This window comes from Syngnathus scovelli, chromosome 8 (genome assembly GCF_024217435.2).
Source record: "Syngnathus scovelli strain Florida chromosome 8, RoL_Ssco_1.2, whole genome shotgun sequence".
NCBI lineage: Eukaryota > Metazoa > Chordata > Actinopteri > Syngnathiformes > Syngnathidae > Syngnathus > Syngnathus scovelli.
In genome coordinates, this window is record NC_090854.1 from 18485649 (window position 1) to 18498841 (window position 13193).

General features: G+C 54.5%; 3 protein-coding genes across 5 annotated transcripts; 2 read left to right on the top strand and 1 right to left on the bottom strand.

The window, feature by feature from the left end:
• The first annotated feature begins 145 nt into the window (after positions 1–145).
• On the top strand, positions 146–5227 carry stk17b (serine/threonine kinase 17b (apoptosis-inducing)). Its single transcript, XM_049728939.2, has 7 exons — positions 146–694; positions 1685–1897; positions 1967–2105; positions 2191–2317; positions 2564–2612; positions 2706–2885; positions 3413–5227. The coding sequence occupies exons 1-7, from the start codon at positions 573–575 to the stop codon at positions 3660–3662; spliced, it is 1080 nt and encodes a 359-aa protein (XP_049584896.1). The 5' UTR covers positions 146–572; the 3' UTR covers positions 3663–5227.
• Positions 5201–7123, bottom strand: c8h2orf69 (chromosome 8 C2orf69 homolog). The gene is made up of 3 exons (XM_049728944.2): positions 6544–7123; positions 6181–6419; positions 5201–5870 (listed from the first exon to the last, which is right to left on the bottom strand). Exons 1-3 carry the CDS (start codon positions 6769–6771, stop codon positions 5402–5404), a joined length of 936 nt encoding a protein of 311 aa, XP_049584901.1. The 5' UTR covers positions 6772–7123; the 3' UTR covers positions 5201–5401.
• Positions 7124–10669: 3546 nt separating this feature from the next.
• Positions 10670–13148, top strand: ftcdnl1 (formiminotransferase cyclodeaminase N-terminal like 1). 3 transcript variants are annotated; one of them, XM_049728940.1, is made up of 6 exons: positions 10670–10922; positions 11676–11796; positions 11979–12074; positions 12158–12313; positions 12412–12588; positions 12654–13148. In XM_049728940.1, exons 2-6 carry the CDS (start codon positions 11682–11684, stop codon positions 13124–13126), a joined length of 1017 nt encoding a protein of 338 aa, XP_049584897.1. In that variant the 5' UTR covers positions 10670–10922; positions 11676–11681; the 3' UTR covers positions 13127–13148. The 3 variants fall into 3 exon arrangements, with proteins under 3 accessions (XP_049584897.1, XP_049584900.1, XP_049584898.1); XM_049728943.2 differs by lacking the exon at positions 10670–10922 and adding an exon at positions 10957–11217; XM_049728941.1 differs by lacking the exon at positions 10670–10922 and having other exon boundaries at positions 11224–11796.
• The last annotated feature ends 45 nt before the right edge of the window (positions 13149–13193 follow it).

Consider the following 13193-nt stretch of genomic DNA (forward strand, 5'->3'; position numbering starts at 1 on the left):
AAACTGAAAAAGTGGTTATTTTGTTTTGGAATTACACCGTTTTTTTTTTGTTTTTTTTTTACATTCTTAGAAATGCGTTAACTAAAAGTCACATTCAGAAAAACAATCTCCTTCAACTCTTTTCTGTTTCAAACGAAAGCCCGCAAATGAGCAGTGCGCATGTGCCGTGCCGAGCAGAGCAGAGCAGTGACGCGTCGAGAAGTGTCAAACAAGAAGGTCGTTAAAAAAGAAAGACAGGCGAAAAGAGCAAAGAAGCGGAAAGTCGCCCACAAACTAGAATGAAGTGCTCGACCTTTGACGCGCTAATCAATGGAGGGACATGTCGTAGATCGTCTTTTTTGTAGTCGAGCTCCTCCTCCTCGGTTAAGTTGACGAAATCGAGCGTCGAGCTGAGCTGAGCTGACCGCGGAAGCTAACCGGGCTAGCATGGAAGTAGCCGGCGGCGGGCGGTCTTAGCTTCGTTCGCTTCGCTTCGCCCTTTTCGAGAGTCCTCTTCACAGCCCTCCCACCGTGTTTCGCATCGCGGCGACCCGCTCGCTTCCTTGCGCCGACTGGTGCTGATCTAGGCGACGATGTCTCGGAGGCGGCTGGACAGCCGCAGCGGACTGGCTGCCGGACTGCTGGCCGAAAGTCACACACCGATCAGCGCGGAGCCTCTGGATGCCGTGTTCGAAGTCACCGGCGAGCTGGGGAGGTGAGTCGGAGGGAGCACTTCCCAAACACACTAAATAGATATGATATGATATGATAGGCAAGTCCAATTTGTTTCTTCTCTCGCCGCGGAAAGGGGCTTCTCAAGGGTGACAGATGTTAACATCCACATCCCCTGGTGCCCGGGGGCAAGGGGGGGGGGGGGGGGGGGGAGAAACCATGAGATGGCAGGGCAGGGCAGGGCAGGGCAAGGTCCACCAAATAATGTCATACGAAACAATTCGAGATCAAGTCAGTGTCAAAGTCCATTCAATCAGCACGAAGACGACGTCATCATCGCTTTTGAAACCGAAGCGCAGTTGCCAGAATCAAAAGTCATGAATTGATTCGTGCAACATGGAATTCTACCAGCATAAAGTTTCGTGAGATGCTTTCAAAACGTGAATTTTGAAAGTACAACGCTACTCTCTAGTTGTGTGCCTGCAAAGGAAACTTTCAGCAGGAGAGTGAATGTCGGAGAACATGTGATGTCACTTTGAGCCAACAGCAAGTGGCAGCATTTTCAAAATAAAACCCATTTTGTTCTCCAAAAGGTCATATTCGACTCCTGCAATAGTGTGCCCTTTGTTCTTGAAATTGCAGAGCGACACAGCCCCTCCAGGTGACCGACCGGGACCGCAGTTTGAGCACCGCTTGCTATTTTAGGCCCATGAAATGATGAGATTTGGTGGAGTGTTTACAGGACTATTTGCTTTGGCTCCACACGACAGTGGAAGGCGCTTGGTTTCATGTTGCCCTGGTGCAAATCGAGGTCGCTTTTCCACTCTGCTCTTGTTCGTGAGTGCTAAACATGAACTTTGTCCAACCTGTTCTAGCGGTTTGAACTTGTGTTATTCCTGCAGTCTGACACTTTGATGGGAACATCTCCTGATCTCGTTGAGTGTCACCTTTTCACCTGTTGTTCGACTCGCACTTTTGGCGAGCCTGCCCGATGGCCGCAAGCCGAACCTTAACGGTGTCCACTTTGTTCAAGGGGCAAGTTTGCTGTGGTCAAGCGCTGCGTGGAGAAAGCCACGGGCAAGGTGTTTGCCGCCAAGTTCCTGCGCAAAAGGAGGCGGGGCCGCGACTGCCGGGCCGAGGTGGTCCACGAGATGGCCGTCCTGGAGACGGCCCGCAGCAACCCCAGGGTGGTCAACCTGCACGCCGCTTACGAAACGGACCACGACATCGTCCTGGTGCTGGAATAGTGAGTCCCGACGGCAAAGCGTCCGCTCGCCGCTGAAAACGGACACCTTGACGCTGTGGCCTTTTCCAGCGCGGCGGGCGGCGAGATCTTCGACCACTGCGTGAGTGACGAGCTGCTGCCCGAGGCCCAGATCACCCGTCTGATAAGGCAGACGCTGGAGGGCGTTCAGCACCTTCACCAGAGCAACCTGGTGCACTTGGACCTCAAGGTGGGCGACGGACATGACGGGACGGGCCGGGACGGGCCTCTGCTGCACCTTTGCTTCCGCGTTGACTCTTTGCTGTGTGTCTCAGCCTCAGAATATCCTCCTGACCAGCCTTTCCCCACCCGGGGACATCAAAATTGTCGACTTTGGCCTGGCGCGCAGATTGGGCGCGGTCGGCGAGCTGCGAGAGATTCTCGGCACACCTGAGTATGTGGGTAAGCCAGAAAAAGACCAAAGTCACATTTTTGCGGAAGAAAGTGCTGGCTCTGTTGCGAAACCTCCTTCCGACATGAAAAAAAAAAAGTCAACAATTGAACGCACCCACACCAGTTGAAATGACTCAACTGAATGAGTCAGCCCTTTTTTTTTCTTTGAAGCGGGCAGCCTCGAGTGAAAAATGTCTCGAGCAGGAAGTAAGTCATCCACCTTAAACGGCTTTCTTTCCGCTTTTCTTCACTCAGCACCGGAAGTCCTCAATTACGAGCCCATCACGACCTCCACGGATCTTTGGTGAGTGAGCGAGCGAGCGAGCGAGCGGCGACTTTGAAAGGCGGCAGGCAGCGAGGGGCTTTGTTTGCTGAGCCCAACCGCCGTTTGCCTCAGGAGCGTGGGCGTCATCGCCTACATGCTGGTGACGGGCGAGTCGCCGTTTGCCGGCGACGACAAGCAGGAGACGTACCTGAACGTGTCCCAGGTCAACGTGGACTACAGCCTGGAGGCCTTCTCCAGGGTTTCCGAGCTGGCCGTGGACTTCATCCGAAAGCTGCTGGTCAAAGCGCCCGAGTGAGTAGCCCGGCCAGCCGGCGAACGAGCCAGCAATTGAAAAGAGCGAAAGAGCGGACGTCTGCCCTCGGTTCATTTTGGAGCAATGCTCCTTCTTTTTAAGGAGGAGGGCACCTGCCAACAGCTCCTTGCACGCTCCATAAACAAACAAACAAACACGTTTGGAAGTAGCAATTAGGCCGCCTCCCCTCATCATGGCCACTTTCCCGTCAAGCCTGCCTCTTTTTTTCCTCTTGCTTTTTTTTTTTTTTCCAAGCTGTTGTCCAAACTGCTTGAAGGAACCACTCCAAATCCCCCGTGGCCGGCTTCAAGTCTGGAGCCGGCTTGGCCAATCTCAATGCTTTTTTCTTCTTAGCGTCACCGCAAAAGCGCAACTGCTGCTTTTTTTTTGTTTGTTTGTTTTTTTCCTGCCGGCGGTTTCCTTTGTAAATTCTTCAACCGGCCGGCTTTGTTTGCCGCGCCGATTGCATTCGTTTTCCTCGCGCGAGCCGCACCGCACCGCACTAACGAGTATTTGTTGCCGACAGGGACCGTCCCAGCGCGGCCGAATGCATCGGCCACCCTTGGTTGTGGCAGCCGGCGCCGCCGTCGGCCGGTCCCGAGGCGGCGTCCGCCCGCGGCGCCCGCGAGCGGAGCTGCGGTGGAAAGTGGGCGGCGCCTCCGCCCGAGGACCCCGAAGACAAGGAGAACTTCCTGGAGTCAGCGGCGCCGCTGCACTTCCACGCCAAACGCGTCCGCTTGGACGAGGAGACGCGTCTCGGAGACGGTGACGTGTGAAATGGCTTTTAAGAGCGCCGGGCGACGTACTATTTCCATTTGTTGATTAACACAAGCCAAAGATAATCATCTCACTCCTTCGCCGCCGAGTTAAAGCGGCCCGCCCTCTTGTCGCCAGTGGCCGCGGCACGTTCTGCGCTTCTCGCCTGTTTTGCCAAAGGGCTGGACCGGACTGATGCAAAAAGCACATTCCCACACTTGACGGCCACTTTTTGTACATTTTGGAAACCCGAATCTTTGAATGGTCTTTTTCCCTTTTCAGTGTTAATCCGATTCTCAGGTGACGACACGTCGGCGGCCAAACCGGTTCCGCTTTTGTCGTCCCGCGGAAAAGGGAAGCCCGCCGACCGGCACTTAACTTCCTCATCGACGCGGCGCTTTATGCATTCACGCATGTTTTTAAAATGAAGGCTCTTCTTTGCGTATAAACAGAAAAGACCAAAAAAAAAAATATATATATATCACTGCTCACTTTTCATATTCCTAACGTCATCCTTACTGATTTTATTTATGCGCTGGAACTCAACGTTGTTTTAGTTTTTTCATGTCACTAATATGTTTTGGCTATGTGGATCGATCGCTGGTGACAAATGAAGGCAATTGAGATGGACCAACACTCCATGTGACATCAACGGCATGCGTCCAAGCGCTCGTCGCCTTCTGTTAACGTTCAGCTCAGAACGAGGCTGCTTTTTTTGGGGGTCGTCTAGGTGACGCAAGTATGTACCTCAGTGCCTTGAGATATGAGTGACCTGAGTTTTTTGCTATACAAGCCATCTTTTGACATTTTTTTTTACTCACGTGCTGAAGCTTGAGTGCCGGCCGGCTCAGCAAGCAAACATTCCACGCTGGCTCGCTGGCTTCCAGCTGTTTGATTTTCAATTGTACGCTCCAACAAAACCAGTTTCAAAGTTTTGTCCTTCATTTAACTACTTTGCCTTCCAGAAAGCTCTTTCTAGCTTAATGCAAGCTGACCTCTTTGTAAGAAAAAAAAAAAGTGCTTTTTTTTTTTTATTTCAAAAATAAATTGGGGGAGGCACCGGAACGGATGATTGGCATTTAGATTCATTTGGGTGGGGAAAGATCATTTGTTAGCAGCCTGCCCATGGAATGAATTGAATCGGAGCCCCGAGCGGCCTCTTCAGGTTGTATTGAAACAATAGCCTTGCGCTCGCTTGCTCCAACTTGCGTTTTTCTCTTGATGTCATGACAATGGTCTGCTGTTTTGTCTGATACCTCACGCGCACATTTGGCCGCAGATGTTTGTTTCTTTTGGAACTGCTCCAATTGAACCCAGGGGTAAGTTGATTGCATCCAACTCAGGTTTTGTGATCAAGCTAGTGCACATTTGGGCTCATTAAAGCTGATGGAAAAGATGCGACGCCTCCCTCCCGTATGCTTGACTTTTGCGTTGAAGACCCGTAAAAAAACAAATTGCCATTTTTTGCAGCGGAAATGTCGAACCATGAAATTAAACTTCTCTCCTGTATTCAGCGCAACGATTAAAATCACTCATTTTAAGCCAGCAATGAGCAAAATGAATAAAAACAGAGGTTTTATGCAGATTTTCATTTCTTGACATCATTTCAAGGCTGACGGGTCATTGAGACACATTGGAATAGGGCATTCAAATGGAATGATTGGCTTTGCTACATTCAAGCGCGACGACAGCCGGCCTAGGTTGACCGTGACTGCGAGTTCAATTCTCTGTTGCTTGTGAAAAGCTCTTAAAGGGGGGCTCAGAATTCCCCAATGACCCCAAAATGGTTTTCAATGGACGGCGGCTCGTCGGCAAAATGGATTTTATGGCACAGACGTGCCCCAAACTCCTCCAGGGTCTTCACGAAAGCCGCGTGCTCCCGGCCCACCCAGGCCCGCGCGGGGTCCCGGACCTCGTAGGGCGTCACGTGGGCGTGGAGCCCGATGCCGCTGGCGGCCAGCTGGCCCAGCAGCCTCCTGTCCGTCACCCAGGTCTCGCTTCCCCCCGGGTGGCCGCCGTCCAGCCAGAACATGTCCGAAAGGCTTGCGGCAAAGTCCGACAGACCCGGGTCGGCCAGGGCGCCGGCCAGCTCGTGGACCACCTGGTTGAGGACCACGCAGCCTTTGCTGAAGCCCACCAAGGTCAGGGAGAATTTGCCGCTGGCGCCGCCCGGAGGCCGGATGGTGTTTGGAAGGCCGGCTCGCTCCATCCCGTGGACCAGCAGAGACCTGCGACCACAGTCCAGGTTCGTCAGCTTGAAGATTCAACTGCTCCGGACACTCCACTTCTTTGTTCGCATCGCTTTTGGGTGGGTTTATTCAAACTATCGTGGCATATGTTTTCAAATGATGTGCCTGATCTATAAATGACAGAGTGGTCGTGATAATGCGAAATGTTGATGGCGTGTAAGCCCAGTTGGACTCAAAGGTCTGCAGACTTGTGTCAAGTAGTGGAGCAAACATGGGGAACTAGCATTTAGCTGTAATGCTAAGCCATGATTTCTACCCGGGCCGTGCAAAGGAAAGAAGTTTCCCCTACCTGAGTTGGCGCAGCGCTCCGCCGTCGGGCGAGTACGGGCCGTGTTGCGGGGCGCCGAACAAGTTGCTCTCCACAAAGTTGCGGTAGCTGCTGAACTTGTGCAGGTGCATGCGGGAGGCGCGCACCACCCACACGTGGTGGCCGGGGAAGCGGCGGCCCAGCGCGACGCCCACCTGCTCCAGGCTCCACGCCAGCCACTGGGCGCACTCCGGCTGCGAGGACATCTCCTCCTGGAAGTTCTGCAACAAAACAACACCAGCACAGCACACACTTGGATGGAATTTGCTCATATGGTTTTCACTGTGATGATCATCCAATGCAGTAGAGCGCACACCGCACTGTTCATTTTCTACCTGTGCTCACCTGAATATCCCCGTGGAAAAACACCACATGCCAGCTAATGCTGCTCTTATCTGCCTGCGACTCGTGTCCGTCTCCAGGCCGGAGGAGGAGCAGATCGTTGAGCATGTTTGCTTTGCACCCGGGCACGGCCAGTAGCTTGTGGACCCTCGGCGCGTCCGGATCTTTGGAGAGTCCAACCGGGCGGCTGCTCGACGCCGGAGAAGAGGACGGCGCCACCGTGGTTGTCATCGGCGCGGTTTGGGCTGCAGCTGTCAGTATAATCGGGTCAATCCTTCAATCCAACGCAAGGCAAGCATTTAGATAGGCGCTCACACGTGCAGGAGCCACCTCGGTGCAACTCGCAGCACATTTAGCTCCGGGATGGCTGTAAGAGACATTCCCTCTGGCATAGGAGCTATTGCGTGACGTTTCCGCTCTCGCTATTATATCAGGGGGCGGCGCGCGCCGCCTCCTGAAAAATCTTCCAATTTGCGTTCTTCTGCTTGTTTTTGTGATGTGCCCACAGAGAGGCGCTGTTTATTAAATCCACGGCAGCACAGTGTCATGTTCCGAAACATGCTTGAAATTCAACACATCGTCAACTGCTACTGCGCGTGCGTGGCACTTTTGACACCACGGAGCCTGCGCAAATGTCCATGTAGGCCAAGATAGTTCACAACCAACGATCGTCGCTTACCCCTCCGTGAGTCGTCACCTTATCGTGGTGGAGGGGTTTGCGTGCCCTTATGATCCTAGGAGCCATGTTGTCGGGGGCTTCATGCCCCTGGTAGGGTCACCCATGGCAAACGGGTCCTAGGTGAGGGGCCAGACAAAGCACGGCTCACAGAAGCCCCTTATGACGATTGAAATAAATGGACTTCGTTTTCCCTCGCCCGGACGCGGGTCACCGGGGCCTCCCTCTGGAGCCAGGCCTGGAGGCGGGGCTCGAAGGCGAGCGTCTGGTGGCCGGGCCTTCGCCCATGGGGCCCGGCCGGGCATAGCCCGAAAAGGAAACGTGGGTCCCCCTTCCCATGGGCTCACCACCTGTGGGAGGGGCCAAAGGGGTCGGGTGCAATGTGTGCTGGGCGGCAGCCAAAGGCAGGGACCTTGGCGGTCTGATCCCCGGCTGCAGAAGCTGGCTCTTGGGACATGGAATGTCACCTCTCTGGCTGGAAAGGAGCCCGAGCTGGTGTGCGAGGCAGAAAAATTCCGACTAGATATAGTCGGACTAGCCTCCACGCACAGTTTGGGTTCCGGTACAAGCCCTCTCGAGAGGGGCTGGACTCTCTTCCACTCTGGAGTTGCCCACGGTGAGAGGCGTCGAGCAGGTGTGGGTATACTTATTGCCCCCCGGCTGGGCGCCTGCACATTGGGGTTCACCCCGGTGAACGAGAGGGTAGCCTCCCTCCGCCTTCGGGTGGGGGGACGGGTCCTGACTGTTGTTTGTGTCTATGCACCAAACAGCAGCTCAGAGTACCCACCCTTCTTGGGGTCCCTGGAGGAAGTGCTGGAGAGCGTTCCTTCTGGGGACTCCATCGTTCTACTGGGTGACTTCAATGCTCACGTGGGCAATGACAGTGAGACCTGGAAGGGCGTGATTGGGAGGAACGGCCCCCCCGATCTGAACCCGAGCGGTGTTCTATTGTTGGACTTCTGTGCTCGACATGGATTTTCAATAATGAACACCATGTTCAAGCATAAGGGTGTCCATGTGTGCACTTGGCACCAGGACACCCTAGGCCGCAGTTCGATGATCGACTTTGTAGTCGTGTCATCGGATTTGCGGCCGCATGTTTTGGACACTCGGGTGAAGAGAGGGGCGGAGCTGTCAACTGATCACCACCTGGTGGTGGGTTGGCTCCGATGGTGGGGGAAGATGCCGGTCCGACCTGGCAGACCCAAACGCTCTGTGAGGGTCTGCTGGGAACGTCTGGCAGAATCTCCTGTCAGGAAGAGTTTCAACTCCCACCTCCGGCAGAGCTTTTCCCACGTCCCGGGGGAGGCGGGGGACATTGAGTCTGAGTGGACCATGTTCCGCGCCTCCATTGTGGAGGCGGCCGACTGGAGCTGTGGCCGTAAGGTCGTTGGTGCCTGTCGTGGCGGCAATCCCCGAACCCGCTGGTGGACACCGGCGGTAAGGGATGCCGTCAAGCTGAAGAAGGAGTCCTATCGGGCCGTTTTGGCCTGCGGGACTCCGGAGGCAGCTGACAGGTACCGGATGGCCAAGCGGAACGCGGCTTCGGCGGTTGCTGAGGCAAAAACCCGGGCGTGGGAGGAGTTCGGTGAGGCCATGGAGAATGACTTTCGGACGGCTTCGAGGAAATTCTGGTCCACCATCCGGCGTCTCAGGAGGGGGAAGCAGTGCAACGTCAACACTGTTTACAGTGGGGATGGCGTGCTGCTGACCTCGACTCGGGACGTCGTGAGTCGGTGGGGAGAATACTTCGAAGACCTCCTCAATTCCACCTACACGCCTTCCATTGAGGAAGCAGGGCCTGGAGACTCTGAGGCGGATTCTCCAATCTCTGGGGTCGAAGTCACTGAGGTAGTTAAAAAACTCCTCGGTGGCAAGGCCCCGGGGGTGGATGAGATCCGCCCAGAGTTCCTAAAGGCTCTGGATGTTGTGGGGCTGTCATGGCTGACACGCCTCTACAACGTTGCGTGGACATCGGGGACAGTGCCTCTGGATTGGCAGACTGGGGTGGTGGTTCCCCTCTTTAAGAAGGGGGACCGGAGGGTGTGTTCCAATTACAGGGGAATCACACTCCTCAGCCTCCCTGGTAAGGTCTATTCAGGGGTGCTGGAGAGGAGGGTCCGTCGGGAGGTCGAACCTCGGATTCAGGAGGAGCAGTGTGGCTTTCGTCCTGGCCGTGGAACAGTGGACCAGCTCTACACCCTCGGCAGGATCCTCGAGGGTGCATGGGAGTTCGCCCAACCAGTCCACATGTGTTTTGTGGACTTGGAGAAGGCGTTCGACCGTGTCCCTCGGGAGGTTCTGTGGAGGGTGCTTCGGGAGTACGGGGTGCCGAGCCAACTGATAAGGGCGGTTCGGTCCCTGTATCACCGATGCCAGAGTCTGGTCCGCATTTCCGGCAGTAAGTCGGATTCGTTCCCAGTGAGGGTTGGACTCCGCCAAGGCTGCCCTTTGTCACCGATTCTGTTCATAATTTTTATGGACAGAATTTCTAGGCGCAGCCGAGGCGTTGAGGGGGTCCGGTTTGGGGACCTCAGCATCGCGTCCCTGCTTTTTGCAGATGACGTGGTGCTGTTGGCTTCTTCAGGCCGTGATCTCCAGCTCTCGCTGGAACGGTTCGCAGCCGAGTGTGAAGCGGTCGGGATGAGGGTCAGCACCTCCAAATCCGAGTCCATGGTCCTCGATCGGAAAAGGGTGGAATGCCCTCTCCGGATCGGGGATGAGATCCTGCCCCAAGTGGAGGAGTTCAAGTATCTTGGAGTCTTGTTCACGAGTGAGGGGAGGATGGAGCGTGAGATCGACAGGCGGATCGGTGCAGCGTCGGCAGTAATGCGGACCCTGTACCGGTCCGTTGTGGTGAAGAGAGAGCTGAGCCAAAAGGCAAAGCTCTCAATTTACCGGTCGATTTACGCTCCTACCCTCACCTATGGTCACGAGCTATGGGTCGTGACCGAAAGAACGAGATCTCGGATACAAGCGGCCGAAATGAGTTTTCTCCGCAGGATGTCCGGGCTCTCCCTTAGAGATAGGGTGAGAAGCTCGGTCATCCGGGAGAGACTCGGAGTAGAGTCGCTACTCCTACACGTTGAGAGGAGCCAGATGAGGTGGCTCGGGCATCTTATCAGGATGCCTCCTGGACGCCTCCCTGGGGAGGTGTTCCGGGCATGTCCCACCGGTAGGAGACCCCGGGGACGACCCAGGACGCGCTGGAGAGACTATGTCTCTCAGCTGGCCTGGGAACGCCTTGGGATCCCCCGGGATGAGCTGGATGAAGTGGCTGGGGAGAGGGAAGTCTGGGAGTCCCTCCTAAAGCTGCTGCCCCCGCGACCCGACCCCGGATAAGCGGAAGAAGATGGATGGATGGATGAACATATTCAAGACGTGACTGTCGCGAGGCAATTGGCTACAGTACACGAATCAGAAGCGACCATAAACCAAGACAGTTCACTTATGGTTACTTCCGTCTTCGCTGTGAGACGACGTCCGGTCGCCTCGTTAAACGCATTCCAATGCGCTGCTCTCTCACAAACATAGGGATGGTTACATTTAATATTCAGATCTGTGGCAAACATAAAATGAGTTAATAAAATGTTTTCATTAATTTCTTTATTGAACAGTAGTATTGTGACAGGTTGGACTTTGGCCAATCGCTGAACTCTGCACTGCCACCGGCGATGATAAGCAGCCAGTGATTCTTGAGCACTCGGTGCGTATAAAACATTTTATTATTTACCTGTTGAAAACTTTGTTTTGATTCTCACACCTTGCTCAGACATTCGCTGCGAGTTTCAACACGGAACGGAATAGGCATGGAACAGGAAGTGTGACAACGGAGGGTTACGTAGTCGGCCACCAAATTTAAACTGCATTTATTACAAAAACTAGTGTCTGAAAATAGCTCGAGTGGCTTGTGGGCTCCATAGAAGTCGTGCTAACCGCTAAAGCTAACTTGCTTGTAAAGTTCCAATAGATGCTTGAGCGATGCAGCCGAAATAAACAGAGTAACCCACGAAATACACGCGCGCACACACACACACACTCACACACACACCAAATGAAAAAGAAAACCATTACTTTACGGCTACACAAGTGAAAAGCGCACAAACTTGGAAATGTTGCGCTTTCCTAAAAAGACAAAGTGTCTATCATGCACTATTTGCCCTTTTGTAAGAAGAAAACAAACCATTATTGCGTCTTCCCAAACACAAGATAGGAGATAGTATGGATGTTACGTCGTTGTTAAGCCACTTTTTGAGATGAGTTTTAATACCTTGTTTTTATCGAATACTGCTCGGTGGATGACTCGGTTACCGCACTTGCCTCCCAGTTTGGAGGTTGTAGGCTGGACCATTCCAAAGTTGACATTCTGTGTCCTTTTCTCAGTTTTTTCCCCCCAAAATCAGCATCATCACAAGATTAGCATGTTGCTTACCCTAATTCCACCGATTTATTCTTGCAGAGAAAGATGTCGACCACTGCATTGGGAAGACGCCTGGTGACGTGTCTGCTCAACGTGTCGGAAGCTCGCAAGGCGGACCTGGTGGAAAGCGTGGCCAAGGCCGCCTTGTACGACTCTCAAGGCAAATCTGATTTCTAATCACGTGGAGCTGATTCTCTCCCATTTTTGCAAGGTTGTTAGGCGACTGCTAAAAATGAATCTGCTGTTAAACTTGTCCTGACTCCTGAACACAACTCTCCAAATGGACTCGTGAGTCGGACATTTAGTTTTGAATCGGCCATTTTGAGCAGATCTTGTCTTCAGGTGTTGGCAGAGAGGCGACCGCGGTGCTGAACATCTTCAACGACCGTGACTACAACCGCTCCGTCATCACAATCGTGGCCGCTATCGAAGCCATCGGTAGGTCCCGATTGGCTTTGATGCCATCCTAATTGACGAGGAAGAAAAAAAAGATCTGCCTTCTTTGTGTGTACTTACATAAGGGGAGGCCGTCTTGTCCGCCTGCGAGAAAGCCTGCCAGCTGTTTGACATGCGCGCCCACTCGGGGGTCCACCCGTGTTTGGGTGCCGTGGACCTGGTACCCATCTACCCCTTGGGGGAGGACGTGGGACCTGACGACTGTGCTCGAGAATCTCGCGGTCAGCTTCTGTTTGGGCGCGTGTTCTTTTGTGGAGGTCCGGAGCGCTCATGTTGGGCTTCTTCCTGTCTGTCTCTGCTCTTTGCCGGACTTGCTCAGCCATCGCCGCGGGCCTCACCCGGCGAGTGCCGGGCACCAGCGTCTTCCTCTTCGGGTGGGCGGATGCCCCTCTTCAACGGGGGCTGGCTCAGCGGAGGAAGGAGATGGGCTGGTTCCGGAAGACGGCGGACTCCAACGGCGTCGGGCCCGTGTCGAACAAACGCTTTGGCCTCACCGGTAATGGCATGACGCTTCGATCCAAAAGAAATTTGTTCTCATTTTTTTTTTTTTTTTTACGGCAGGTATCGGGGCCAGTCCTTACGTCATGAACTGCAACGTGACTATCGACACTCAAGACCTGAGCGTGGGCCGGCGCATCGCCGCCGCCCTCAGGGAATCGGCGCCGGGAGGTCTTCCGGGGGTCCAAGTCCTGGCCTTGCCGCACGAGGGGGCCGTGGAAATCGCCTGCAACGTGGAGAGCGTGCCGGGGCTTCCGCCGGGGCTTCCGCCGGGGCTTCCCCCGGGGCTTCCGCCGGGCCAGAGGGGCGCCGCAGCGCCCTGGCCGTCCTTCAGCATCGCGGGTCAGCCCTACTGCCACGTTCCGGCGTCTCTCATCGCCGCCAGGGTGGCCGAGCTGGCGGACGAGCACGGGGTTGCCACCGGGGGCGCCGTTTTGGCGGGCTTCACCCCCAACGAGTGCCGGGCCTTAGCCGAGACGGCTCTGTCTCGAGGGATGGCTGAATTTTGGAAAGAGCGGCAAAGTGTACGCATGTGAAAATAAATTGGGCTTCAGCAAAGTATTCTCTTTTTCAATGACTCGGATTTGCAGATGAACGGTGATG